Raw genomic sequence first — 27,361 nt, 5'->3', positions numbered from 1 at the left:
GGCGCGGACTTGGCACTGCTCATCAGGCCATGCTGAGGCGGTGTCCCACATGCCACAACTAGAAGGACCCACAACTAAAATATACAGCTATGTACTGGAGGAGGTTGGGGAGAAAAAGCAGAAAGAAAAGAAAAAGATTGGCAATAGTTGTTAGCTCAGGTGCCAATCTTTAAAATAAAAAAAGTTATTTTTAAATGTTAATTCTGGAAATCTGTTACCAATAAAAATTGAGCTGTGCCTGGTTATTGCTGCTTCGGCGTCTCGGCTCCTTCATGAGACTTGTGAAACCTTTGTGCCTGAGCCTTCTGGACTTGAGTTTGCTTCTGAACTGGCTCCCTCCTGCATCATGAAGCTGTTGGACCATCACAGCACTCTCTCATTGCATAAACTCTCCTATGTCAGAAATCACATGAAAGGATTACTTCTGGGACTTAGAGGTTCATGTTTTCATGTACAGTAAGTTAAGTCTTAATAGAAATCTTAATTTTTAATTTGGTCTAACGTCCTGGCTTACGCTTGTATTTCCCATGCACTTGAGTAAAATGCTGTGGTATGAAAAGAAATAGCAGAAACCGTTAGCTTAAAGAATTGGTGTGTTCTCTTGAAAACCTGTGTGAATGACCACTTCACCTCAGCATGCCTTCGCCTCACATGCGTTCCTTGCTCCGCTGCTTTGGGGCAGCATTGCTCTAGAAGGGCGCTCTCCACCGCAGAGAATGATCATGAGGCAGCGTTTTATTCCTCTTGACCCCCCGCCCGCTCGGCAAGGGAGAAGCAGCAAAGGTACTTCTTAGGACCAATCGGTTTTCACTCCAGTTTAAGGAATAGAAGGAGAGAAAGGCACAAACTACTCATAAAAGTGCTTTGGTGTCATTTTGGAAAAAATGAAAGTCTGCAAATGTCCACACTTTCCACACCATCAAAATCTCCACGTTGACCAGGTTAGGAGGTTGTGCAGAGCTGGTGGGCGAGCAGCCACCTCTCAGGAAAGCCTGAGGAGCGTGGCCAGCCCCACCAATCCAGTGACACACCCCAGCTCAGTGGGCCACCGTGCCTTCCTCCCCAGACTCACCTCTCAAGAAGGTTCCATAGTTCCATCCATAGTAACCAGGTTAAAGCACTTTACATTACGGCTTTTCAAACTTTTTTCCTCATGCACAGAAAGAAATCAGTTTAACTTTACAACTCAGCACTCATGTATGTAGCTAAAGCAACATTATTTATCCTAACTATGTTTGATTCACTCAGATTTTCTATTTTATTCCCTTGAAAAAAACCTCTCCAAGACATGCATACGGGTTGGTCACAAGCCATTAAATCGATTTGTTGATCCATGAGTGGGTTTTGAATCACAATATGAAAAGTTTTGTCTTAGATTTAACGTATCAGGTAATTTTTTTTCTAATTCACTCATCACAACCTGTTGCGGGAGATGAGCCTGCTGTTTTGAGAGGAAAGAAACATTGCAAGAGAAGAAGGAAGAAGAGGGGTGTGGGCTTCTGCCCAGGGGCCCCCTGCTGCCAGGCAGCAGGCAGGGCGGTGGGAGTGGTGGGGAGGTGGGCAGCGGGGGAGGGCCGGGAGCCCCAGGCACGCGGTTCCTTTAGTCCAACTTCGGGCCCAGCACCAGTGTGCGGAGGACGTGTGTGTGCCTTCATGCCTTATTTTTCTCTCTGAAAAGCACAGGAATTCTCTAAAGACATGTCATTCTTTCAGAAGGAAACTAACTTTGCACTGTTTTGTTGTCTTTTATGCTACTGGTACTCTGGCGTTTTTTGGGAATAAAGGAGAGAGATCTAAAATTTTAGTACTGTCCCCTTTGAGCCGCTTCACAATGGCACATCGCAGCCGGCAGCGTTTTACTTTTCTGGTGGTCACTGGTTTGCCGCCGCGGTGGATCTGTGCCCAGGGAAGTCGTGGCAGCGCCCCAGGGATGTGGTGGGGCCGCCGCGTGCCCGGTGCCCACTGAGCCTTGCTGTGTCTCCACAGGCCTCGGCAAGACCAAGAGGAAGACGAGTGCGCGGGACGCGTCCCCGACGCCCAGCACGGACGCCGAGTACCCGGCCAACGGTGGCGGCGCCGACCGCATCTACGACCTCAACATCCCCGCCTTCGTCAAGTTCGCCTACGTGGCCGAGAGGGAGGACGAACTGTCCCTGGTGAAGGGGTCGCGCGTCACCGTCATGGAGAAGTGCAGCGACGGCTGGTGGCGCGGCAGCTACAACGGGCAGATCGGCTGGTTTCCCTCCAACTACGTGCTGGAGGAGGTGGACGAGGCGGCCGCCGAGTCCCCCAGCTTCCTGAGCCTGCGCAAGGGCGCCTCCTTGAGCAACGGCCAGGGCGCCCGGGTCCTGCACGTGGTGCAGACGCTGTACCCCTTCAGCTCGGTCACGGAGGAGGAGCTCAACTTCGAGAAGGGAGAGACCATGGAAGTGATCGAGAAGCCCGAAAACGACCCGGAGTGGTGGAAATGCAAAAACGCCCGGGGACAGGTCGGCCTTGTCCCCAAAAACTACGTGGTGGTCCTAAGCGATGGGCCAGCCCTGCACCCCGCGCACGCCCCGCAGATCAGCTACACGGGGCCCGCGTGCACCGGGCGCTTCGCGGGCCGAGAGTGGTACTACGGGAACGTGACGCGCCACCAGGCCGAGTGTGCGCTCAACGAGCGGGGCGTCGAGGGTGACTTCCTCATTAGGGACAGCGAGTCCTCGGTAAGTGCCCTTGGGTCGCCGGTCTGCTGGCGCTCGGGAGGTTCCAGGAGAAAGCCCTAAACGTGTGTATATGCACATATACTGCACACTGTGGCTCTTGTAGGCCATTCCCTGTTCAGACTGCATGAATGCACTTCAAATAGCAGCTGAGGATTCACGGTGGGGTTGGCACCCAGACTAGCAGTTAAGTTCCACACTCTGCTTCCAGCCTTGGTGCGGCCCTGGTTCCTAGGTTCCGATCAGAATCCGTGAACCTGCTGCGGACCTACACCACTGGTCAGACATGCTATGGAGGCCACCCACCTACAAGATAGAGGAAGATTGGCATGGATATTAGCTCAGGGCTAGTCTTCCTCAAGCAAAAAAGGAGGAGGATTGGCAACAGATGTTAGCTCAGGGTGAGCCTTCCTCAGGGGGAAAAAAAAAAGCCTTCAGGGCTCGTGTTATGATAGATGGGTATGATTTGTCTGTATAATGTGTGTGAGGTTGCTGCCCTGTCATGTACTTGAGTCGGCTCTGAGTGTGGTGACTCAGCTGTCCACACTTGCCCCCATCCTCCTGGAGATGTATTCCCGCAAACGGGAGGTGAGTGCAGTGAAGGTTGTTGCCCCCCTTTGCTGAGGTTACCCTTTTCTCTTCTACAGACCCCACCATCGTTCTCTGCCCGTCTGTTGATCATCTCCCAAGGCCCTGGTGGTTGACACTGTTTCTTCCATGGGTCTAAAGCAGGTCAGCTGTTCTCAGCGAGAGGGACGCCTGCTTTCTGACATAGCCTTTTGTTGGTTGATTTGTTTTTCTTTTTAAGCCGTATAATCCTAAGGTCATCTCTGCCGCAGTCAACACCACTGAGCTCATCTCTGAAAAGCTTTTAAAGCACTTATGAACAGAATTGAAAAGAGAAAGACAATCCTTGAGAGAGAGGAGATTGTGTGTGTGAACTGAATGGGAGGTATGAGGCCCCCTCATGTGCAGCACGCCCCTTTCCAGCAGTAGACACATTTGGGGTTTGTGTTTCGGGTGTGTGGCTGAGCCTGTCTGGAAGAACTGGGCCAGCAGCACAAAAGGTAGGCCTTTTTGTGTGTTATTAGGGAAATACTCAACCAGTTTTGTAGATCTCTTTGCAAATCGCCTTCCATATTGTGAGACCCCCCCTTTGCCCCGGATCAAGAGTTCTGAAGCTCGAGTCCACTGGGATTACTCTGTGTTGGTTCTAGCAGGGTTTCCTTTAACTTTTTAAATGGAACCTACATTTCTAGTAAGTTTGTACCATATACTGTAATCGTTGTCCTCTGGAAAAAGTGCACATTTGGGACTCCTGTTGACTGATGTGAGAGGAATTCAAGGCCACAGGAAGTGTTTCTCCTCTTCGGAGAGAGTGGCAGCTGTGTTCTGTTCTTCTTTGAGGCAGGAGGAGCGTCGCGGTGGTGGGAACCGGGTCCCTTCGTGGTGTCAGCAGGTCTGGAGTTGGCGGCCGCCTTAGATGTGCTTGAGCATGCATGCCCGGCCTGGACGTTAACTACATCTGAAATCTGAACTCTGAGGTTCTCTTATCCAGCCACCAGAGTTTATCATTTCTGGCAAGACATCACATTAAATTGCTCTCACATGACATAAGCTCTGTGCATAGCTTCCTTAGATCCTGTCTGAGGCTTAAGAGAGTTAAGTAGAGCAACACTTTTAACTCTTCTGAGCAGAAACTCAGACAAAGCCCTGGGAGCCCGATTACAATATGCAGTGATGGGTCCAGGGTGCTTAGGGGCTGAGTGTAATTCAGTCAAAAAGTATAATCTTGATTTAGAAACTCTGAATTTGAAAAGACTTCTTAGAAGGGGGAGAGGGGCAAAGCGACCCTCCAGCGTGGCGACATTCGCCCCGTGCACTGTGCTTTCTGTCTGGGGTCTGGGCACAGGGGGAAAGTCCTTGGAAGGAGGGTGGGTGAGAAGGGCATCCTCCAGGTTTTTGGCCTTATGGAGCACTTGTTGCTTTTCTGTGCGACCAGCACATACAGGTGGTTGTCACTGTCATCTGAGGGCCCGATGCTTTGGGGTAGGGAGGGATGCTCGCATTATCTGGGTTCCATCTCAGACCTGGAATAAGCTCCAGTATCTCGTTTGTCTAGCGTTATTAGAGAATAAGCTTTTTCTAAATAATGAAACATTAATTGTTTACATTTCATTTTGACCATGTCTATGGGAGGCTTTCCGGATTTTTTGCATTCTGTCTTAACTTAGAAAACCAAGCTATGACATGCTAATAGCATGCCAGGGCCATTGATTCTTGGGGCGTGGGGTGGGAAGGGGTTCTCTGGGACTTTCATCGGCTCTGCACCCACAGTGGTACCATCTTGGTCTGAAGACTGCCATGTAGCCTGATGGTGTGCCAGGCTGCTTGTCCTGATGAATCATGCCATGACATGTGGTGTTTTCTGCTATTAATGTGCCTGCCTTGTGCCAAAGGGATGCTACAAGGAAATTTAAGGCGTGTTGCTTCTTTTCCCCTGACAGCAGAATGAGGTCTGGTTGGCAGCTTTTCATGCTCATAACCAGGTCTGTTATCGGCTGTCATCTGCGGCTGTTGAGGAGCTGTCGGGATGGACAAACCCATTACTTATTCCTTTTCTGCCAGCCACTGCTTCTGCCTCTTGCCAGTGTCTCCCCATCTCTGTTCCTTTCCTCCTTTGTCTTTTCTTTTCCTGTTCCTTTTGGCTTTTCTAAGATGAGAGCTTGGCTTTCAAAGCCACCACTAGGCCAACACGTGTCCTTAGCTTTGCGATCTGACCCAGTGCGTCGCAGTGTGCCCGGGCAGAAAGGTTTCTGATGGGCCAGCAGACTCAGAGGCTTCTTCATTTAGTTTCCTTTTGCTTGCTTGCGGTCCTGGGGCCCAGGGCCTTCCTTTGAGGTTACCACAGGACGCCTGATTTCTGAATAAGCACAGCAGCTTGTTTAGAGCGCATCTTCAAGAGGGGCATCATTTAAAAAATATCCTGAGTGATTCCATTATAAATAAGTTAGACTCTTGCTTGACGATATTTTGCATTTAAAAATTTTTAGTATTTTTCTGTTTTGAAAAGTAAAAATATACCTGCCTCTGAGTCCAAGAAATCTGTGCTTTTTGGGGGGAGATGTGCATATTTCAGAAAAACATTGCCACATCCTGCAGTATCCAGTGTCAGCGAGTGCTGGGTGTTTCAGAGGAGTCTGACAGACTTAATGTTTTATCAATGAGTCAATGAACCAAATGACCCTGTTTTGGCTGTCTCTCCTGTTCCGAGTCTCGGTACCTCCTGTTGGTTCTTTCTTTCGTCTTCTCTCTCTTCCTCCCTTGCTCTTCTCTTTCGTCTGTAATTTGTCGTTTATCCTTAGCAGCTAAAGATGAAACAATATTGTTCCTTATTCTCCAGATTTAATTATCATACCTCTACCTGTTGTTAATCCATAGCTCATTAAATCTAGAAAATTAAAAATTTCTACCTGCCCTCTATGTGTTCATAATAAATTCTTGTATGTCTATCACACTTACATGGTTAAGACTCTGTGCTTACAGTTAAGAGTGACCAGTAACTAGATTTCCGGTAAACTGTGTAAGTTGGCACTAAGTTGTGTTTTCCATTGCTGCCTCCCACGTCCTTGAAAAGGTTATTCAGGAAGTGGCAGGTTATACCTAGGATGCAGTCTGTAAAGCATCAGCCTGTGGGTTAGGAAGCCACTTTCCTCTGTAAGACTTTAAAGATCCCAAAGAGATCACCTGTTTCCTCATATTTAGGATGCCCCACAGTAGGACTTGGATACTGATTTCTTGTTGTACAAGATATTTGTTTCTAAAAGAAAATACTTGATAAAGATAGTTGAATGCGCATGTTGGCCACACTAATAGTCTATGTGTGTTTCTTTCCTTGCTCATTTTTTTAAAATCTATTAATGTTGTTTGGCCAGGGAGGAACAGAATAAAATAATCAGCATAGTTCTTTGCTATAGTTTTCAAATTAGAGTTCTTATAGAAATCATAATTGTTAACCACAACTCCGTTTTCAGGCAGTGTCATCACTGCGTCTCTCCAGATCACTGATGCTCAAGCTGTAGTGTGTGTCAGAGTCTCCTTGAGGGCTTGGAAAGTAGACATTGCAGGTCCCTCCGCAAAGTTCCTGATTCAGCAGGTCGGGGCCCGTGAATTTGCATTTCTAGCACATTCCTTGGTGATGCTGATGCTGCTGATCTAGGGACCACAATCTGAAAACCCCTGGTCTCTGTTATGCAATCTTAAAGGTTTTCTGTGTGTTTACTGCACTTATTTAAACTCTGTGTCTGCTTAATACTGCATTTCCAAGAATTATAAACATACTTAAAGGGGAAAATTATAACTGTCCTGAAGTTTAACTTTATGTAGAACTGTTAGCTTTTGTTGAATGGGATTCATCTCCTAAAGTGCCGGTCTGTTTATTTTTAGCTCTTTAGAGTTTGGTGACAAACTTGCTGTGTTTGCTCCGTGTTTCTGGTAGAGATTGGAAGGGCTCGGTTGTCAGAGCAGAGTGCGAGCTGCTCCCTAGGCGCTCAGGAGGCCAGGAGCCGTGGCCTGAGCTCCCTCCTGCTCCCACCGGCTTACGAGCTGCCTGAGTCCGTGGTTCAGCACCATGACCTCCAGATGTTCCCTCATAAATGGATTAATGTTAAGAGCGAGCATGGGTTACTGTGAGCAACGCCTGTCTGCATCTTTCCAATTGCAAAACAATGTTATTTCTAATTATCAGGCTTTTTGCCCAGTACCTAATGAAAGTTTTAAGCCTAGATTTTTATAATATTTCTAACTTTAAACGTATTTAATTCTTAAAACCAGAAGGGCCTAAAGGATCATTTAGTATGGGCACTTTTCTACATATTCACTCATCACCTGATTTGTTCACCTGCTTCTCAGATGGGTCAGAGCGTCGGAGACCCCAGCCTCACTGGCCCTGGCTGACGCTTCAATATTTGCCTTTGAAACGAACAGACAAAAAAACCCACACCATTTACTGGGAATCTGTGAAGAAGAGTGTTATTTAAAGCTAATTCTGAAAATATAATCAGTGGCAAACCTGCCCAGTGTCGTTCCTAATTTATTTCAGGCCCCAATGAGGGCCTCTAAACTGCCCTTGGCCTCAGGTGAAGGCGGGACCGGTACTGGTTTGCTAAGTGAGTGCCCTGCCTGGAGCTCCCAAGTCAGCACAGCGTCGGTAAAATTGCAGGTAACCGACAGGCCAAGAATCACTGCCCTTGGGAGAATACAGAAGGCACTTGAGAATCTTGGCATCTCAGCTTCAAAAAACATCATTGTGTAGGGCTTTGGATACAGTTTGATTTCTGTATGTAAAAGAAAGTAAATAGTACTAAATCCATTTTTTGGTTTCTTTGGCAGGAGATAATGTACAAAGAACAGAGAGCAGTCTGTTACCTAAAACTTGCTTAACTTGTGACATGTGAGGGTGGCGAGTGCAGGTGAGCTGAGCGAGCTCGGTCACTGGACGATGGTGGTGAGGTAGCAGGTGGCTGGCCGTCCCACTGACATCGTTGGTGGCAGCTCAGGAGCTTCTCTGCTGTTTGGCCTTGCATCTCTCCAGGTGCCAGCGTCCCACCGCCCTCTCCCTCCTTGCACCTGTGTTCCCGCCATACTGCACTTCTGTCAGGTTCTTGGACTCCTCCCTGTCTTCCTCCAGACCTTCACACACGTCTGGAAAACTCTAGAATACAACTCCCCTTCCCTGCTCCACCCCACCACCTCCAGTCTAATGTACACACATCTTTCAAGTCTCATTCTGGCTCTCTTTGCTTCTGGGAAGCCTTCCCCGACCCGCAGGCCTGGGCCGCATGCTCCCTGTGCTCCCAGGTCACACAGTGGCCTTCTGCTAGGGTGTAACCACCCCTGAGTGTGGCTGCGTTTCCCTGTCAAAGGCCATATCAGCACTGAGAGTGCCTATTGTGTCATCTTGTTGGCCATCAAGTCCCTAGCACCTCGGGGGGACTCCCAGAAATACTCTACACATTAACCGATGGATTAATTATCCGGAATGTGCCCGTAGATTCCGTATGGGAGTCGGCAGCCAGCCACAGCAGAGTGCCAGCGATTCCCGGGTCCTCTCCTTGCTCGTTGTCTCCCTGGGTCATGCTAATGTGCCAGTTAGCTTGGATCAGACGCGGTGGCCCGCACAAGGGGGTCCAGACACCCCCTCTTCAGGCCTCCCCAAGCATAATGGGGCAGCAGTGGTCATCCAGTAGTCACTGACAACTGAAGAACAACTCTTCCAAACTAAAAAGGAAAAATGTGTCAAGGTAAATAATTCATCCATAGCAGTATTCCGAAATATTTTCTAAAAATCCCTTAGATCATTAGCTCTCTTGATCTAAATATTTATATTGCTCTCATGTAAAATCGCTAGTACCTGTCAGAAATGTTTTTTCCTCCCAAATACTTAAAGCTGTAATGGAAATTTTTTTAAAACTGGGTCAAAAAATTTTTAGCACTTAATGTATTAGAAAGGTTTGTGTGGCCAACACAGGTAGCACCAGTGTCAATCTGTGCTTTTACTCTATTTCTTTTTAGCTGTGACTGTAGAAATGATGGGAACGTGTTTGTCTTTTGCATGAGCTCCCCCTTTGGTTTGCAGGAGAGGTCGGAGTGGGCTTAGCCCCCAGTGATCTGACCACTCCACTGAATTAGCTGTGAGACGATGGGAGACGGTTAGGGTTTCCGTGAACCATACCTTTTGTTTTGTTCTTAACCACGTGCAGGCACAGGCGCACGCAGGCAGGTACAGAGCGCGGGTCCCAGCAGGTCACTGCGATCCTCAGGGTGCTCTCGGCTGTGGATGTGGTTTCCTCTGGTGAAGGGGCAGCACGGTGGCCATCTCTAGCCTTCAGGATTGAGAGTGAGAACTTGAGGAACCTGGGCTGGTGGAGGAGGGTTTCAGTTCAGCTCCGGCTTGGCTCACATTTCTTTCCTGTATGCAGGCAAGCGCCTGGAACGCGAGCTCATCACTTCTCTCCTTAAACAGAGGACCACGTAATCCCTGCCAGGGGTCTTGACCAGGTGTCCTTTGTAAACAATTCCTTTGCAACTTAGAGAAGGAATTCCACAAGAAATGTTTACATTTTGGTCTCAAGATGTGTGCAAGGGAGCTATCTCCCGACAGACTTGGTTTCTAAGATATCTTACAAATACTGCCGATTTCAGATGTTCTCAGAGGCCCAGAGAGTGTGCCAGCCAGAGCCAGCGGTATCATGGTAGCATTTTTAGAAGGTTGAAAAAGAAGTGGTTCGTACAAGAATGTAACATTCAGGGATCATTGTTGCCTGACCCCAGGCCAGCGGGGAGCAGACTGTTCAGCTCAGGAGCTGTGTCTGAGCCGTGTCTCCCACAGCTGCAGCCCCCCAGGACAAGCCGTTAACTGGTCGCCGGGTGTTGCAGGAGATTTGAGGAGAGTGATGGGTTCTTTCGTCCACCGCTGTGCCCTGGCTGGGAGGCGTGCCCAGGAGCTTCGCGACCCTCGCCCCCTCCCCGCACCCCCTGCGGTGCCGACGGCTGCAGGTCAGCGTCCTCGGTAGCATGCGCCCTCCCTGGCCCATCCTCAGGTTTCCTCCGTCACGATTCTGATGTTTCCACCAGACTGTCACGAATCTTTTTACACTAACACATAAACTTTTTTTAAATGTTTTTTATTGTGGCAAAACATACATAACATTTACCATTTTAACCATTTTTAAGTGTAAGTTCAGTGGCATCAAATACGTTCACATTGTTGTGCACTGTCACCCCCCATCCTTCTCCAGAACTTCATCTTCCGTTATTGGAACTCTGTCCCCATCAAACACTAACTCCTCTTTCGCTCAAGCGCCTAGCAACTTTCCACTTTCTGTCTCTATGAATTTGACTATTCTAAGTACCTCATATGGGTGAAATCATACACTATTTGCTTTTTGTGACTGGCCTGTTTTACATAGCAGAAGGTCCTCAAGGTTCATCTGTGTTCTAGCATGTGTCAGAATGTCCTTCCATTTTAAGGCTGAATGATACTCCGTTGTATGTGTATACCGCATTTTGTTTATCCATTCATCTTCCATTCATCATCCATTGAACAACAGTTCTAGCTGTTGTTGGACACTTGGGTTGCTTTTACCTTTTGGCTTTTTTTTTTTTTCTTCTTTTTTAGCTGAGGAAGATTTGCCCTGAGTTAACATCCGTGCCACTTTTCCTCTATTTTGTATGTGGGTCACTGCCACGGCTTGGCCACTGATGAGTGGTATAGGTCCACGACCCGGATCCAAACCCGTGAACCAAGGGCACCAAAGCAGAGCACGCCAAACTTAACCATCATGCCATGGGGCTCGCTCCTTGGCTATTCTTAGTAATGCTGCTATGAACAAATAGCTGTTCGAGTCCCTGCCTTTAGTTCTTTTAGGTATATACCCAGAAGTGAAATTGCTGGGTCAAATGGTAATTTCTGTTTAATTTTTTGAGGAACTGCCATCTGTTTTCCACAGCAACTACACCATACTATATTCCCACAAGCATTGTACAAGGGTTCCAGTTTCTCTGCATGTGTGCCAACAGTTATTTTCTACTTTTTTGTTCTTTTTTTATAAAAAGCAAAATGGATGCAAAGTGGTATCTCATTGTGATTTTGATTTTCATCAGCGCTTAACTTTTTAATCTAAGCTTCACTTAGATTAACTTGCCAAGACCAGCGCAGAGCAATTCAACAGTTACCCCCACGCTGTAACAACACAGCCGGCAGTTCATTCATTATCCATTAGGTCAGTGGTTAGTAGCTAATAGTGGAATTGTGTGCAAACTGGCCTGCTCCCTGCTTTCTTCCTTACTGCCTTCTATTTCACCTTGTTGAAACGTCCCACTATGTTGGAGTCATTCGAAGTAGAACAGAACCAAGCACAGGTGGTTCCGCAAACAACTGGGAGAACACCCAGCTAAACTTGTCTTCAGCCTCAATGGCAATGATTCTCAAAGTGTGGTTCCTGGACCAGCAGCATCAACATCACCAGGGAACTTGCTAGAAATGTAGCATATCAGGGCCCACCGCAGACCTGCTGAGTCTGAATCCGGGGTGGAGCCCAGCAGGCACCCTCGCTATAAACAAGCCCTCTGAGTGGTTCTGATGCTCCGATTTGAGAAGCACTGAATTGTGGAGCATGAAATTGGCTCCGGCCCTTATGAACAGTGTTGTGTTATATGGTAAAATTCTGAACTGAATTACTGAATATCACTTACTATTGACCAGTCACACATGACATGACAAAGAATGACAAGGACGATCTTCTGAAAGTCCATGCTCTGAGGTACTCACATTTAACTTTAGGAGATACATTCGGAGGCAGGCAGGGATAACGAACATACGCATTCTAACTTGAGACTGGACAGTGAGCTCTTTCATTTAAACATTAGGTGGATGGGACTGCGAGGGCTGTTCTGTGGTTGATGATTGCTTTTTCTTCATTTATGTAAATAAATTTATTTCTGAAGCCAGTGAGAACAGTAATATTTGCTCATGTCACGTGTGGATTATCTGTAGGCCTGTGGGGTAAATACTTCAGAGACACATTTCTAGGAGAATAGAAAATGCCACTGAAAGATAATCTGATGTAAAAACAGAGAGTAGTATCATTTGACAGCTGCTGGCACAAGTATAGACAGTAAGTCAATTTTGATTAAAAGAGAGCATCTTGGACAGGTAGGGAGAGTGATCGATGGGATGAGAAAACTGAAAGGCAGCTTCTCTGAGATAAGAACAGAGAATATTGATCAGTGGAATTTGATTAGCCTCTAAATCGTTGGTTCTCAAATTTTTTTGGTAAATAAACTACTTGTCTGCACAAAAGACTTACTTACTTAAATAAGTAAAAAGAGGAAGAAAAATATCCATGTACCAAACTAAAGAATTGATGCACCTTTTATAAGAAACCAACGAGAGTGTGTTGTGTGTGTAAACTGCTTGAAGCCCAGCCTGACCAGAAGCCGTCTGAGTCCACTGGGAGGCTTGCTGAAGGGCACTGTCGCTCTCATCTGTCCGCAAAGTCCACAGTTGAAGGTTATTAAAGGGTCAGGAGTGCCTGGGAGCATGGGCTCTCCTCCCCTGCTACTCCTTCACAGCCTGTGCTTAGAAGAAAATCGTACTAATACTTCAGCTATCACGGATGGAGGAAGAAAGAAAGGATATTATAGGTTGTTCTTGGCTTCCGGGTTTTTCTGTCAATGAGAAAATAGTAATTAAATCCTGAGTAAAGGAGAGAAATATTTGACCAGGGCATCTGCTTTATAAAAATGCAAAAGGGGCTTTTGAGCAAGTGTTTGAAATAATGGATCAAGTTGGTGAACCTTTGGAAATAGTATCAAAGAGAGTACTCTTTGGTTTTCTTTTCTGAAAGTGCTCACTTGTTGGGAGGAGAAAGGGCAAAGAGGTGGGCTGTGAGACTTACCTGAAGGAAGGAATAATGGAAGAGATGGTCACGATCGGAAATTCGTAAGTCAGGGCATTTATTGATCACCTCGTCTGATCCCAGTGTGGAGATGTGGAGTTGCATCAGGTTTTTGTACTTGAGGGGTTATAGTCAAATAAGGGACCTAAAACCTAAACAAAAATAATAATGACATAATAATAAAAGCCCTGAGAGAGTTTGGTTTTCTACCAATCTATTGTCCTCAAATTCCACTTGGAAAATGACTTCCTAAAAAGAAGGGTGGATTGAATAGCTTATGCTAACTGATAATTCTTCAGAACCTCTGGTTCAAATACTATGAGAACAGAAAAATCATTCCTTTGAAGAATAATCAGAAGGAGATAACAGAAGTGGTCTGATGTTAGAAAATTTGAAAAGTTGGCACAGCATTCAGCAAAGAGAAATGATACTGAACATGCCTAGTGTTTGGAGAATGGAAAGGCAGGAAAAGGTAGATAGTGGGAGGAAGCACAGAGGCAGGAACTGAAGGCTGGAAGAGAAGGTAGATGTTTCAAAACTGAGAAGATGGTACAGGACTGAGGCTAGTTAGATTACAGTCCGGCCGGAGAAAGTTTTAACAAGTGATACCTGTGATGGCTTAAAAAGATGTCCACAAGGGGCTGGCCCCGTGGCCGAGTGGTTAAGTTCGCGCACTCTGCTGCAGGCGGCCCAGTGTTTCGTTGGTTCGAATCCTGGGCGCGGACATGGCACTGCTCATCAGACCACGCTGAGGCAGCGTCCCACATGCCACAACTAGAAGGACCCACAACGAAGAATATGCAACTATGTACCGGGGGGCTTTGGGGAGAAAAAGGAAAAATAAAATCTTTAAAAAAAAAAAAAAAAAAAAGATGTCCACAAATTCTTTGATACTCCTCCCTTCCAAGCATGGAGCCTGAGCACCCCGTCAGCAGGGGCTGTACTTAATGACTCATTCTAATACATGGGATGTGGTGGAAGTGGTGACAGGTGACTTCTAAGACTGGATGGTAAAAGGCATGTGGCTTTGCTCTCATCACTTGACCTGGGGGAGCCAGCTACCATGTTGTGAAGACACTTAAGCAGTCCTGTGGAGAGGCCCACTGACTAGCAGCAGAGGCCTCCTGGGTGGTTCATGTGATCGAACCACCTGGGAAGCAGATCCTGCGTCCCCAGTGGAGCCTTCAGATGACTACAGCCTCAGCCCACATCTTGACTACGACCCAATAGGAGTTGGGTGGTTCTAGCTTAAGATTTACAGCACTGCCAAATTTGTAAGTCACAGAAACTGCAATTATAAATGTTTGTTTTGAAACCACTGAGTTTTGGGGTAATCTGTTACACAGCAATAGACAAATAGTACAATACCCCAGATAGAAAACGGGACTATAATAGATAAAAAAGGCGACAATAGGAAGTAAAAATTAAAGTTCAAGAGACCCCACTTTATCATTTGTTGTTTAAAGAGAGAGCCAACAAGTAGCTGTCATGTCCCTCTGCTAAGAATCAGGAGGAGACCTCGCAGACAGGGGCAGGCGTGAGGGGTGGGTACAGCCTCTCAGTCGCTCCTCTGCCGTCAGTTCAGCGCCCATCTGGTGAGTGCTCAGTGAGTATCAGGCCCAGCTTTTGTCTCCTGCGTATATAAAAATGAGATAGAGATGAGCCTCTCCCCAAAGAAGCTGGGAGTCTAGAAGGAGAGACGCATGTAAACGGGTAATGAGGACAGCGTGCTCGCAAGGGGAGTAAAATGTGGTGCTTCTGCGGTAAACCTCCGTTAGTTGGTTTGCAAAGTATTCTCTAGAGATTTTAATTGAAGGAAATCTTAAAAAATTGACGAGATGCCAATTGCTGTCTTTATAAAGTTTCATAAAAGGAACTTTAAAAAGGGCCACTGACTGACGGTGTTTGCTTAATATCTCCCCAAAGATGTTGCACTGCTGACATCATTGTAGTTTAATAAACTGTCCTAGTCTCTTCCCACTTTCAGGAATTATCTCTATTCTGCAGTTGTGAAAACAGAGGCTGAGAACTATTGGGGAGTTTGCCCAAGGTCACAAAGCTTGTCAGTAAAGGAGCCAGAATGTGAACTCAGGCAGCCTGCCGCCAGAGCCTGTGAGGTGACCAACCGTCCTGCTTCTCCATAGTGTGACTGATGGAGAACTGGAGTCTGGACAAGTTACGACTTGTGAGTGTCACATGACCAGCTTCCACTTCTGGTAATGGTGGACTAGTTTCCCACAGACTTAACAATTCTGCTGAAACCACCTAGGAGAGTAGACAAAACGCTGAAACAAACAGAACGCAGAAAATAAGTGGACTTTCAGTAGTCTGCAGTGCTGGGGGCCAAAATTGGAGATCAGGGCCACCAAGGAGGTCAGGCCCCAGAAAAAAATCCAGGCCTTTAGTAGGGACACCAAAAAGTATATCTGGTAGGAGCAAAGGCAAACTAGAAATAAACCAGACTGTAATCAGTTCTATCCCTCATTGCATTCCGGTGCTCTGCCCCACTGTAACTGAGTGCAGAAGCGGAAGCAAATCGTCTCTGGAGGACGTGACACCGTTGAGAACCTCAGAGTGTGTCTTCAGTTGTTCGTAGACAATATGTAGCATTCAAAGAAAAGTTGCCAGGAGACAACACTAAATGGCCAAAAATAAAGAGGGGGGAAAATACAAACAGACCTAAGTAGTCTAGACTTTGAGTTTTTAAATGTAGTCTTGAAGGTATGTGGATTGATAGGTTCAAGAAATTCAGCAAGAGAAATTTGAGCAGAGAATTGAAGTAATAAAAAAGAATTATAGGACTAAAAAATACAATAACTGAAATTAAGAACTCAGTGGATTTACAGCAGATTAAATACAGCTGAAGAAGGGATTAGTAAACAGGAAGATAGCTCCAAGGAAAGGAGATTTTAGGACAAAAAAAAATAAAAGATAGAAAATACAGAAGAGAGCATGAGAGGTTTCACTATGAACTGAATGTGTCCCTCTGCCCCCAAAATGCCTATGCTGAAGCTTAATCCCAGTGCAGGGGTATTGGGTGGTGGAGCCATCGCGAGTGGGATTACCGCCGTCATCAAAGAGCATCCGGAGAGCTCTCGGGGCCCGCGTGCTGAGGACACAGCAGGAGGTTGGCTTCTGTGGACTAGGATGCAGATCCCCAGCAGACACCACATCTGCCAGCTACTTCATCGGGGACCTCCCAGTCTCCAGAACTGTAAGAAATTAATTTCTGTTGTTTTTAAACTGCCCAGTTTGTGGCATTTTGCTATAGAAGCCTGAACTGACTAAGATGTGTAGGACCAAGAGAAAGGGTTAACACACTTATAATTGGTGTCCCAAAAAAGTAGGTGGGGTGGAGGGGTGAGGTAGACAAGAAGGCGGAAGCAATATTTGAAGATGTAAATGCCAGTGTCACATGACTGGTGAAGAGCCGAGCCAGGTTCTCTAGCTTCGGGTTTAGCACCTTTAAAACATTTTTCTTTTTTCTGACACATAACACCTAGGAAATTTCATTTAAAAAGTACTTGTTTAACCCAGGTCAAGATCAAGAAATAGGACATTTCTGGCACTTGAGAAGTGCCACACCCATATGTGCATCCTGATTGCACCACACCTCCCACCAGAGACAACTGTTACCTTTATTTTATGGTATTCATTTTCTTTCTTGTTTTAAACCTATGTATGTATCCCTAAATAGCACTTTTTAGTTTTGCCTGCTTTTGAATTCTATAGATGGTATCGTACTGCAGCTTTTCTTGTCTCACTTTCTTCTTCTGGTCCACCCTCCTTGTGAAATATTTTAGTCTATGTTGATGCATCCATTTCAGTGTCTGATGAAGTATACACGCCATCTCTTTGTCCATTTTCCTGTTGGTGGACATGAGGAGTGTTTGCACTTGGTCCTTGTGAGTAATCCTGCGTAGACATTCTTAAGCACGTTCCTGGTACAGACATGCATGCACTGCTCTAGAGCACATGCCTAGGATGAAATTTGAGTTCTTGAGAATGCCTGTCTTCAACTTCTCAATAATGCAGAAATTCTTTAACAAAGCAATAGTACTGGCTTATACTCCCACCACCTGTTAAGAGTTACCAAGTCCAGCACTCTTTCCACCTCAGGAATCACTGTGGCATATTGGCCTCTGTGAGGGACACTCAGCAGGTTTTAGCTCTGTGCTCCAGTGTAGAAAGCTCATATTAACAACCTCGTATGGGCCTGTGTCTTCAGATCAGTAACACACCGAAATAGAAACCCACGTGGAAAGAGAATGCTGGCCTTGTATGTGTTCCACTCCACTTTCTCAAGGTAGATATTGAAACACAGAAGTGTGAAGGTTCTTTGACAAGCTGAGGTTTAGAGTCCTGAGCCATAAGACCAGTACACTACTGCTTGGTGAGGTGAGTGTGGCTGGTCCTTTTCCACCCTACTTCCTGAGTCTGTTTCAGAAAGCCAAGCCTGGAGGGATTACAGCAGAGTGAACAGGAGAGGTTGGCCCTGTTTTCCTGGGGCTCATCCCTTGCCTCGAGCTCTCTCTGGGCCAGTGTTATTTGGGGTCTGGAGTAGCTCTATCTCCATCAGATCCAGGAGTCTGGCTCAATTTGAAGGAAAGAGATCTTAGAGCATTCTCCCCAGCAGTGTCCCAGCTGTCCCACTGGGGAGGTTCCCCACAAGGAATGTCTGGAGCAGGGCCAGACTCCTTAGGACAGAATCGGAAGGCATCCGCAGCCAGGGATGAGGTTGGCCATGGGCTCCCTCCTTGGAGGGTCTGCATAGCCCATCAATCACATTCACATCTTTTTCTCGTGGCTCTGAATGTTTGAAAACACTGCTGGTGGTTGGCCCGAGCCTCATTCAGTTCTCAGACTGTATGAGGATCTCCTGGAGGGCTCCTTAAATAACACAGATGGCTGGGGTTAAAACGCAGATGGCTGAGGCCCCCACCATGGGTTCTGATTCTGGAGCTCCAGGGCAGGGCCTGAGAATTTGCTTTTCTGATAAATTCTCAGGAGGTGCTGATGCTGCTGGTCTGGGGAGCACACTTCGAGAACCGCTGGTCTGGTTCATCTTCAGGCTTCATGTAGAGCTGTGTAGCGGCAACGCAGAGCAGTGCATTTTGGTATACAGATTGGAAAATCTTAGCTTGCACTGAGAATTCCCCATATGTTCAGCACTGCTGCTTGGCATAAACTTAGTTCATTCTCTATCCTTGACTTCAAGGTTTCTGCTCAGGCGCCCACGAAATTAAAAATTACCTTCTCTGCTGCATCACTTTCACTGCTGTAGCACACATACACACGTGTACACATGCACACATGTACACAGGTTAAAGTAAAAGCAAATTTCCCTGTTCAGAAAGTCATCTGTGGATCATTTGGCTTAATTAAAATTGGGTATATCATATACTTAGCATGACTCACTCACGTACTCCCTCCACTTGGACGCCACTTTATCTCTGAATTGATTAAACTACGTGTAACACCAGCACACTGCCTGGCTTTGCAAACTGTAAAGGTGAGATCGCCCTCTATCTTTACCTAAAGGCAGAAACTTCTGGCACAGAATATATATACTTATAAAAGTTAATAGATGCTTGAAAGTAAAAACGGCTTTAAGGAAAACCTGAAGCCCTCCAGCAAGGGTTGAGCTGGTATAGACTGCTGTACACCATGCGCTGTGAGTTCTCATCTGCTGGGACTGAGAACTATAGTGACCGTGACAGTGGTGCTGATGTCGCAGGCCCTGCTCATGTGTGGGGTGCCTGTCAGGAGCACCTGTTTTAGTTCTGTTTTCAGAATCATACACAGCAGCCACCTTGGGTGGTCAGACCGGGCCGAGGCCAGCTTGCATCCATCTTGTTCAGTCCTGTGAAAATAGTCATGATTTGAGAATTGTGCAAATAATTACTTAGAATGTCGTTTTGTGCTTTTAGAATATTGTATTGATAGTGCTGGTTGACAGGGTCCTCTCTGAGATCAGGGTTCACGATGATTCATTTCTAAGAGATCTGGTTGGGGAAATGATTGTCAGGTTCTCTGTCCCCGTGCCCTCCCCCCCCAACCCCCCCGCCCCCCAGCCCCGTGGCCATGATTCTGAAAATGATATAGCTCCTGAGGCCTGATCTGAGATAAACCTTCCTGTCTCTTCCTCTCACCGGCATTTCCTTGATTCCCTCCAAGGCATCATGCCCTGGCTTTAGCATGGAGATACGATGGAGTTTTTCCCTCTAAGGTTTGCTTTCATTTGGTCTGTTTTGGGCAGAGGGATACATAAATACAAACTATGAATACGCTTGTCTCTGATTCTTTTATGCTAACAGCTGTGACTGGTGGGTGAGCCAGCAGCCCTTCCCAGAGTTGAGTTTTCTCAGACACCCATTTCCCTGAGTTGTCATTGGTTTATATGGAGTCATCTCTTGTTTTGCAAGCTTTGCACATGTTTTATCAAATGTTTGTAAACTCCCTGTGAGAGACAATGGCCTGGGCACATGTGAATTTTATCCTGGTGGGAGGAACGCGGAGCGGGGGCTGGCTGATGGATCCTCAGCAGCCGTAAGTTTCTGAATCTCGGGAAAGGCTGAAGCCTGGTGTAGGGATTCAGGCCACAGCTGTGTTAGCTCCCACCATCTGTAGGGCTCTCTGCGGAATGTAGCGGTGGATAGATGTGGCCCTACTTGGCCTGGCCATAGTGAAGGGGATAGGACGCGTATGTAAGTGAGTTTTACCCAGCAGTTTGTTAACTTTATGCTGGAGAGCAGCCAAGGAGGGGAATGGCTTCTCCTCTTGGGCATGGGGAGGCTTCTTCGGGGCGGTACACGTTGGAGCTGACCTTGCAGGAACGGTTGACGAGGACGGGGAACAAAGGATGGACACAGACGTGAAATGGTTCTGGGGGCAGGACACACTTTCGTCTCATCGATTGGATCTGTAGTCAGGGGCCAGGTGACGCAGCCCTGCTGGGCGTGGTGGGAGGTTGGCTTTTATTCTGAGGCCACTGAGGGAGGCCAGCGTCCCTCCTGTTCCCTCTCAGCCACTTAGTGCCTCCGAAGAGGCAGAGTCTTCCCTCCCCTTCTTCACTGGATGTCCCACTTCCCAGCGCTCCCACCGGCCCCTCAACTCACACAGCTGGCTCAGCTCGTTTCTGCAGAGGCCATGCCGGCCCAGCCACACACCCACATTTGAATTAGCCTACCCTACGGCAGTGTTCTCTCCTTTCTCTTCATAGAACTTAACCATGGTTTGCAACTGTCCTTCCACCTCCATGTTTATCCGTTTCCCCCACTGGATCGTCACTTCTGTGAGAGGAGAAACTAGTGTAGAGCATATGTACTATGCATATGCACACGTACGCATACCCAGGGCGTGGCCTGCCAGGCATGTAGTCTGTGTGCAATAAATAATTGTTGTTTATTGAATTAATCAGTACATGTTTCCCAAAGGGCATTCCTCATTCGGTGTCTTCCCTGCATAATTTTTCAATAAATGAGATAAAAGGTCAATTTTAATAAAAATAATGACAGGGCCAGCCTGTGGCATAGTGGTTAAGTTGGCATGCTCTGCTTCAGCAGCCCAGGGTTCACGGGTTTGGATCCCAGCCATGGACCTATGCCGCTCATCAAGCCATGCTGTGGCGGCATCCCACATAGAAAACAGAGGAAGATTGGCACAGGTTAACTCAGGGCCAATCTTCCTCACCAAAACTAAATAAAAATAATGATATCTTTCTAAAACATATTCAAATATAAGGAACAGAATTTAAACATTTCTCAATAAAATCTGTGCTTGAACCATAGTATAGCCCCCTCTAGGAGACTATGAACTGTGTTAAAAATGCAACCAGAATTTTCCACTGGTCTTGAAGTATTTATTTTTAAATAGCTTAGAATTAGAAAATTTCTGATGACTTAACTTCTAACAGTGGTAGAAGTCAGAGGAGGTGAAATTTCTAGCCTCTGCCTATATGCAAACGACTTTGTATAAATTACTGGGTTATCCGAAATAGCTTAGAAATGAAAAGCTCAAGTTTCCTCAGCATCCAGGTTAACGTTGGTGTCATGTCCTATGTTGCATAACGAGTCTCCGATTTTCAGATAACTAAAATACATTTAGCACTGAGACTCTGCTCAGCAACCTTTAATGTTTCTTTGATTCACAACGTCAGAATCTTGGGCAGCCTCTGGGTTATTCCGAACATCAGGGCCCATCCTAGATATTCACACGGGCCGCATTTCCATTCTGAGACCTGGATGGCTCCCACGTCTCCTGCCCAGCCCAGTCCTAACCTGTGTTCTGTTTCCTCCCCAGCCCAGTGACTTCTCCGTGTCTCTCAAGGCATCAGGGAAGAACAAGCATTTCAAGGTGCAGCTCGTGGACAATGTCTACTGCATCGGGCAGCGGCGCTTTCACACCATGGACGAGCTGGTGGAACACTACAAAAAGGCGCCCATCTTCACCAGCGAGCATGGGGAGAAGCTCTACCTCGTCCGAGCGCTCCAGTGACGGCCCCGCACCTCTAGGCCTCCGGTGCCACCCTCACTCCCAGAGCCGGCAGATGCCCGGACGGCGGCGGCCCCACTCTCCTGCAGAGGGCCCGCTCTGCCGGTGGTGCGGCCTTTATTGGCTTCTTTGCCTGGTTTATCTTTTTGTCCAGGTCGGTTTGCTTCCACCTGCCTCCCCTGGGCCGTCCCAGGCCCTCACCCCCACGGTCACGCCACTGCGGTCCGGCCAGTTGGAAAGTGGGAGGTGGAGGAGGGGCGGGTTTGTTCACTTTATTCCTTCTCCGTTGGGAACAGCCTTCGTCTGTTCCAGGTGTTCATGCCAAGAGAACCCTCCTCCAAAGGACGCTGGGCGCGGTCTGAATGCACCGAAGCTGCCGTTATTAAGTGCACTCCAGCACACTCAAAAATTGGGGTCCTCTTGCATACTGGGCAGCTCGTGGGGAGGTCCCCGGTCCTAGCAGCCCTTGTCCCGTGTCCTTTGCCCTTCCGTGGCCCCCAGACTGTGCAGGGAGTGGACGTGTATGCTGGTGGCAGTGCTGGAGCCAGCAGGTGAGGGGGCGGGGAGGAACTGTCCAGTGCCTTGGGCTGTGCTTGCAATAAGGAAAGAATTTCCTCGAAAGGCAGTGTGCAAAAGAGGGACCGGCGCCTTGGAAAGACAGATGTTTTGGTAATTTGCCCCCAAATGTGCCATCTGCCTAGTGCTTTTTCCTCTTGCCCTTCGGCTTGTTTAAATTTCACAATTATGTATTTAATTCTCAAAGTAATATGTATCTGTAGCCATTTGTTGACACTAATACGGATGATTAAGGAAAACAGCTGATCTTTGGGGAAGGGGAGCTACCAACACTTGACACACACAGACACACACACAGACACACACACAGACACACACACAAAATATATATATATATATATTATTTGCTTTACAGGGAAATTTTTCAGGGTTTACAAGAGAATATGTGATTGGTAGTAAGAGACATACAGAATGTTTATGAAGAAATTGCATTTTCTTTTCTCTTTCCATTTGAACTTCTTTATAGTTTAAATATACAGTCTTGAGATGGCACATTCCTACAACTGAAGAAGGGGTCTTGAGACCTCCTCAACTTGCATACTCAGTTTTTTTGGATATTGTAATAAAAAAAGTATTATGACAAGACTACGTGTGTGTTTCTCCTCGGGAAAACTGACTCACGGGAGAGTGATTACTGCCGCATTTACTGAATGCTCAGTGCCTGGAGAGAGACATTTTTAGAGAGGACGTTAACAGATTTATTGCCTGTGTGTTTTCTTTTTCTACCAACACATTTTTGTATATTGAAATAATAAATTTTCATTAGTGAAACTCCAAGAGAAACCAGAATCTCAAGCGTGGTCTTAACTTGACTCTTTGGAAATTACTTATTAAAAAATATTTACCAAATTGTGGTCAGCTGGACGCACCACCTCCAGCTCCCCGGTCTTCGCTCACGCCTCATTTTCCTTCGCTCAGTCAGGATGCATTTCTCGAACAATCACAGTGGACCAGGACGAGGAATAGAGAGTCACATAACACAGGGTTTGTGTTCTCGTGGGCTAATTACAGCTAACGCAGAGTCACCACGCCCTCTGTGCCAGACACGGCGTCCCCGTTTATTCCTCATCACAACCCCATGAGGCTGTCAGCCCCATTTTACAGATGGAGAAAATGAGGCACCAAATAAATGCACGAGAGCACGTGGTAGGGTGGGATTGCAAACCCAGAGATCTGGCTTCAGGGCCGTGCCCTTCCAGTGCCGGCATACGGAGGCTTCCAGAAGAAAGATGGTATTCCATGAGAGTTTGCACTTAATGTATGATTCCTGTTTCCTGTGAATGAGTTGTATCCTTTTGTTGCCTTTGATATAAATTAGAAGGTTGCTGATAAATCAGCAGTTTGGTGTCTGTTACCTGAGGTTGGGGCACCCAGTTACCTAAGAGTAGACAACCAGGCGAGCGAGGCAGCTCACGACCCTGGACAAAACCCCTCTGTGCCGTACCTTGTTCACGGATGTAACAATTCCTCCTGACTCTTCCAGGTCTCACTGTTGTGTCTTCCATCCTGACGTTATGCTAGAATCCCTCTAGAGTGAGTACCTGGACAGCTGAAAGGCTGATTGACACATGGCAAGTCAGGAAGAAACAATGCAAGAACACAAGACAGATGACATTTTGGCTCCAGGAACTTCTTTAAAGCTTATAGTTATAATTGACAGTTATGTTCAGTTTTGTCCCAAACCACCGTGGGAGAGTCCAGCTGCCTGGGGTAGATCAGTGTTATTATAATGAAGGATCCAGCACCAGGGGCGTCCTGGCACAGGTGGACCAGTGGAGGGGGCATTGACTTAACAGTCCAGGATGAGCCTGTTGATGGAGTGGGAATGTCAAGGCAAGAGTCTTGTGTGGTTTGGAGTGTGGACACTGCTCCATCCAGGTGGCGCTTCCGCCATCACCTTCCTGCGTGTCCAGAGATGTCCTGGACAGGTCTCGTTTTGCTGCTCCCTTGCCTCTTTGCACAGACAGCAAAGGACAATAAAGGTAAGTCACTTTTTAGTGATGTGACTGCTTATATGTTTGCATTGAATGTGCTTTATTTTTCATAAACAGCCCTGCTGAATTATGTAAAGAACTACAAGCCGTTTGCATGTGGCTTATGTCAAATGCCATTAAAGTTTCTTGGAAGCTAAAACTGTCCATCTTTTCTCCCAAAGTGCATCACAAATTAAAATCTGAAATTATAATTCAAATCTTTATAGCTACCGAGGCTCTGACATTTCCAAACAAAGCATTTTTGGTGCCAGTACGATTTTGTCTTTGGTTTCTCCATGCTCACTGGTTTAGAATTTACTTTTCTACAGTTTCTACTGCCCAATTTGCCAGAATGCCAAAATAATTTCTTATGAGCAAAGTTCAGAACCAGAGGGTAGAAAAGCTTGAACACCTTCTTTTAAAATACTGCTTTTCAGTAGACATAGATCCAGTTTGGGCCGTTTTCTCCCTAGAACCCAGCGTCGTTCACTTGTTAGCGTATGATTGTGTAATTCATGTGGTCGTTACAGTCCTCACACCTTGCCGGCATGCTGCCTGCTGTCCCGTGAAGCAGCCTCTCTCTTCCAGACGTTGCAGCCCCTGCCCAAAGGCAAGCATGGCGGAGGGCCAGGCTGTCCTGTTAGCCCTGTGGCTTCAGAGAAATTGTCCGGCTTCTCTGAATGTGTCTGCTCATGAGTAAATGGGGCTGCCCTCCATCTGTGTAGCTCACCGGGGTGTGAGGGTCAGCGGGTCGAGCCCTTGAGCTCTGTATGGCATGCTGCACAACAGTGATCGGTCCAGTCAGGCCGCCTGTGTGTCGCATAGTCCACTTACCGTTCTTCCTCGTTTGTTGGAACTCGTTGGCACCTCGCTACCCATGGGCTTCCTCAGAGAGCCCCACTGCAGAGCTCTGGGTCCTTAGGAGCCTCGGTATGGTCCTTACCTAGCAGTCTCAGAGCCAACCGCTCCTGCTTTTGAGAACTCTAAGTATTTGAAGAGGTATTGCTCCAACAAACTCCTCATTCTAAATACGTGGCCCATCTTTCTTTAGAAGCCCAGGCCCAACAGCCGTACTTGGCCATGCTCAGTTCTCAACTTACATTCTTACCCCAGGTAGTTGACGAATTCACATCCCTAAAGTAATCCTCTCTTGAGGGGAGACATCTTTGTTTCCTCCTTGGCAGGGGGTGGAGAGGGGTGTGGAACACCCTCTGGGTTTCATGTGAGGGAGTCCTTATATTTCTCAACCTGAGCTGACAACATCATAGCCATTGAGTCTTGGGCAAAAGTTGAATATAGTAACCAATGTCCAGAAAACCTTTGTCCTGTCTTAGCTCTGGCTGCTGTAACAAAATACTGTAAATTGGTAGCTTACAAACAACAGAGGTTGGTTTCTGACGGCTCTAGAGGCTGGAAGTCTAAGGTTGGGGGACCAGCATGGTCTGGTTCCCATGAGAGCCATCTTCCAGGTTGCAGATGTCTGACTTCTTGTTGTATCTCAAATGGTGGGAAAGAGGGCCAGCTAGTGCTCTGGTCTCTTCCTATAAGGGCACTAATCCCATTCAGGAGGGCTCCACCCTCATGACCTAGTCCCCTCCCAAAGGCCCCTCCTAACACCCTCACACCAGGGCTTAGATGAATGTTGGGGGGTGTCCACCTGCAGTCCGTAATGCTCTCTTCTCAGCAGCTGGTGTTCCCACTGGTCTGAGGAAGCTGGCCATTGGAGGGCCAGGGGGTCGGGGGCAGGTATGTGCATTTGTGGCATGCTCCCTGGAGATTCTGACAGAGGTGGTTTGGGGCCTGCACTTGAGGGACTAGTCTACTTGAAAACTTTGGGGAGATCACTGTTCCCACTGCTTGTGCACACTCTCACGTTGCTGACAATAGACACCTACGGCTTGTCCTCTGGATCGTATAGATGGGAATGTCTGATCTTGAATGGCTAGAATGGTCTTTTTTTTTTAAAGATTGGCACTTGAGCTAACATCTGTTGCCAATCTCCATTTTTTTTTCTTCCTCTTCTCCCCAAAGACACCCTCACTGCATAGCTGTATATTCTAGTTGTGGGTCCTTCTGGTTGTGCTATGTGGGACGCCGCCTCAGCATGGCCTGATGAGCGGTGCCATGTCCAGCCCGGGATCTGAACCAGTGAAACTCTGGGCTGCTGAAACAGAGCGCGAACTTAACCACTTGACCATGGGCCATGTTTTTGGGTTTTTTTAACAGTCCTTATTTGCCTTAGCCTCCATTGGGATTTCTCGTATCACGGCTCCTAGCCATCCAAGCTACTGGAAAGATTTATTATGCTCCAGCCTGGAGGATCCTGTTACTTGACAGTAAGTTATTACTGAAGATGGATGAGCCCAGCAGCTGGTATAAAAGCTCACTTTGACAGCTTTTTAAAACACACGGCATCCTCCCTGGAGGTGGGCATTTGGCCAACTCCTCAGCCCAGGGACCAGGATCTGCAGCTAAAGTCAGGAGCCAGAGCACCAGAGCCTTGTACTCGAGCTCCCACTGATGGGGGAGGGCATATGGCCTTCCAAAAATAGGTCATGCCCAGAGGAAACCCCAAGTCCGAAGAGTCAGTGGTCCTACGTTCAAGGTCGTTGAACCCCTTGAGTTTGGCATCCGCCAGCGTTTAAGCCTGGGTTCTGCCCCCTACGGTGGTGTGGCCTCCACCGAGCTCCAAAACCTCTGTGCCATAGTGGCCTCTGAGACAGTGGCACAGAGCTGCACTTTTTGCACAGCCAATTAAGGATGATGTTATAGTTGTTAGACATTATTATACATGTAGATAAGGTGAACTGCTTTGCATAATAATGTAGAATACTTAGAAATTATATAACTTGTTAAATGATTTTAATGAAAAGGGAAAAATAGATTAATATGCTAAATTGTTATCTAAATGAAGCCAGTAGTAATCCAAGTTTCTGGACCACATCTGGTCCAGAGGCACTGTATCCAGATGATTTCAACCTAGGACTCCATCTAGTCACAGATGGAATTAGATGCCAGAAGTATTCGTTTCTACAAAGACAAGGAGTTCCCTTCCAAAGCTGTGAACAGTAGAGAATAAGCAAGGCGTGGCCTCGACGTAATGAAACCAATTAGAATATCAGCCCAACCAGAATGCAGGTGTCCAAACAGCATC

General features: G+C 47.0%; 1 protein-coding gene across 5 annotated transcripts in view; it reads left to right on the top strand.

Annotated features, from left to right (window-relative positions):
- The window catches only part of NCK2 (NCK adaptor protein 2), a 69,298-nt gene extending 46,275 nt beyond the window's left edge, over nt 1–23,023 (top strand). For all 5 annotated transcript variants that reach the window (XM_046661727.1, XM_046661726.1, XM_046661729.1 and 2 more), the window contains 2 exons: nt 1,987–2,708; nt 21,467–23,023. In XM_046661727.1, the coding sequence (XP_046517683.1) occupies nt 1,987–2,708; nt 21,467–21,661 (917 nt within the window). In that variant the 3' untranslated portion in view covers nt 21,662–23,023. The remainder of the gene's footprint in view (nt 1–1,986; nt 2,709–21,466) is intronic.
- Nucleotides 23,024–27,361: the final 4,338 nt, after the last annotated feature.

This window comes from Equus quagga, chromosome 5, assembly GCF_021613505.1.
Source record: "Equus quagga isolate Etosha38 chromosome 5, UCLA_HA_Equagga_1.0, whole genome shotgun sequence".
In the NCBI taxonomy this organism is placed as follows: Eukaryota; Metazoa; Chordata; class Mammalia; order Perissodactyla; family Equidae; genus Equus; species Equus quagga.
This window is presented reverse-complemented; position numbering and strand designations above follow the sequence as displayed.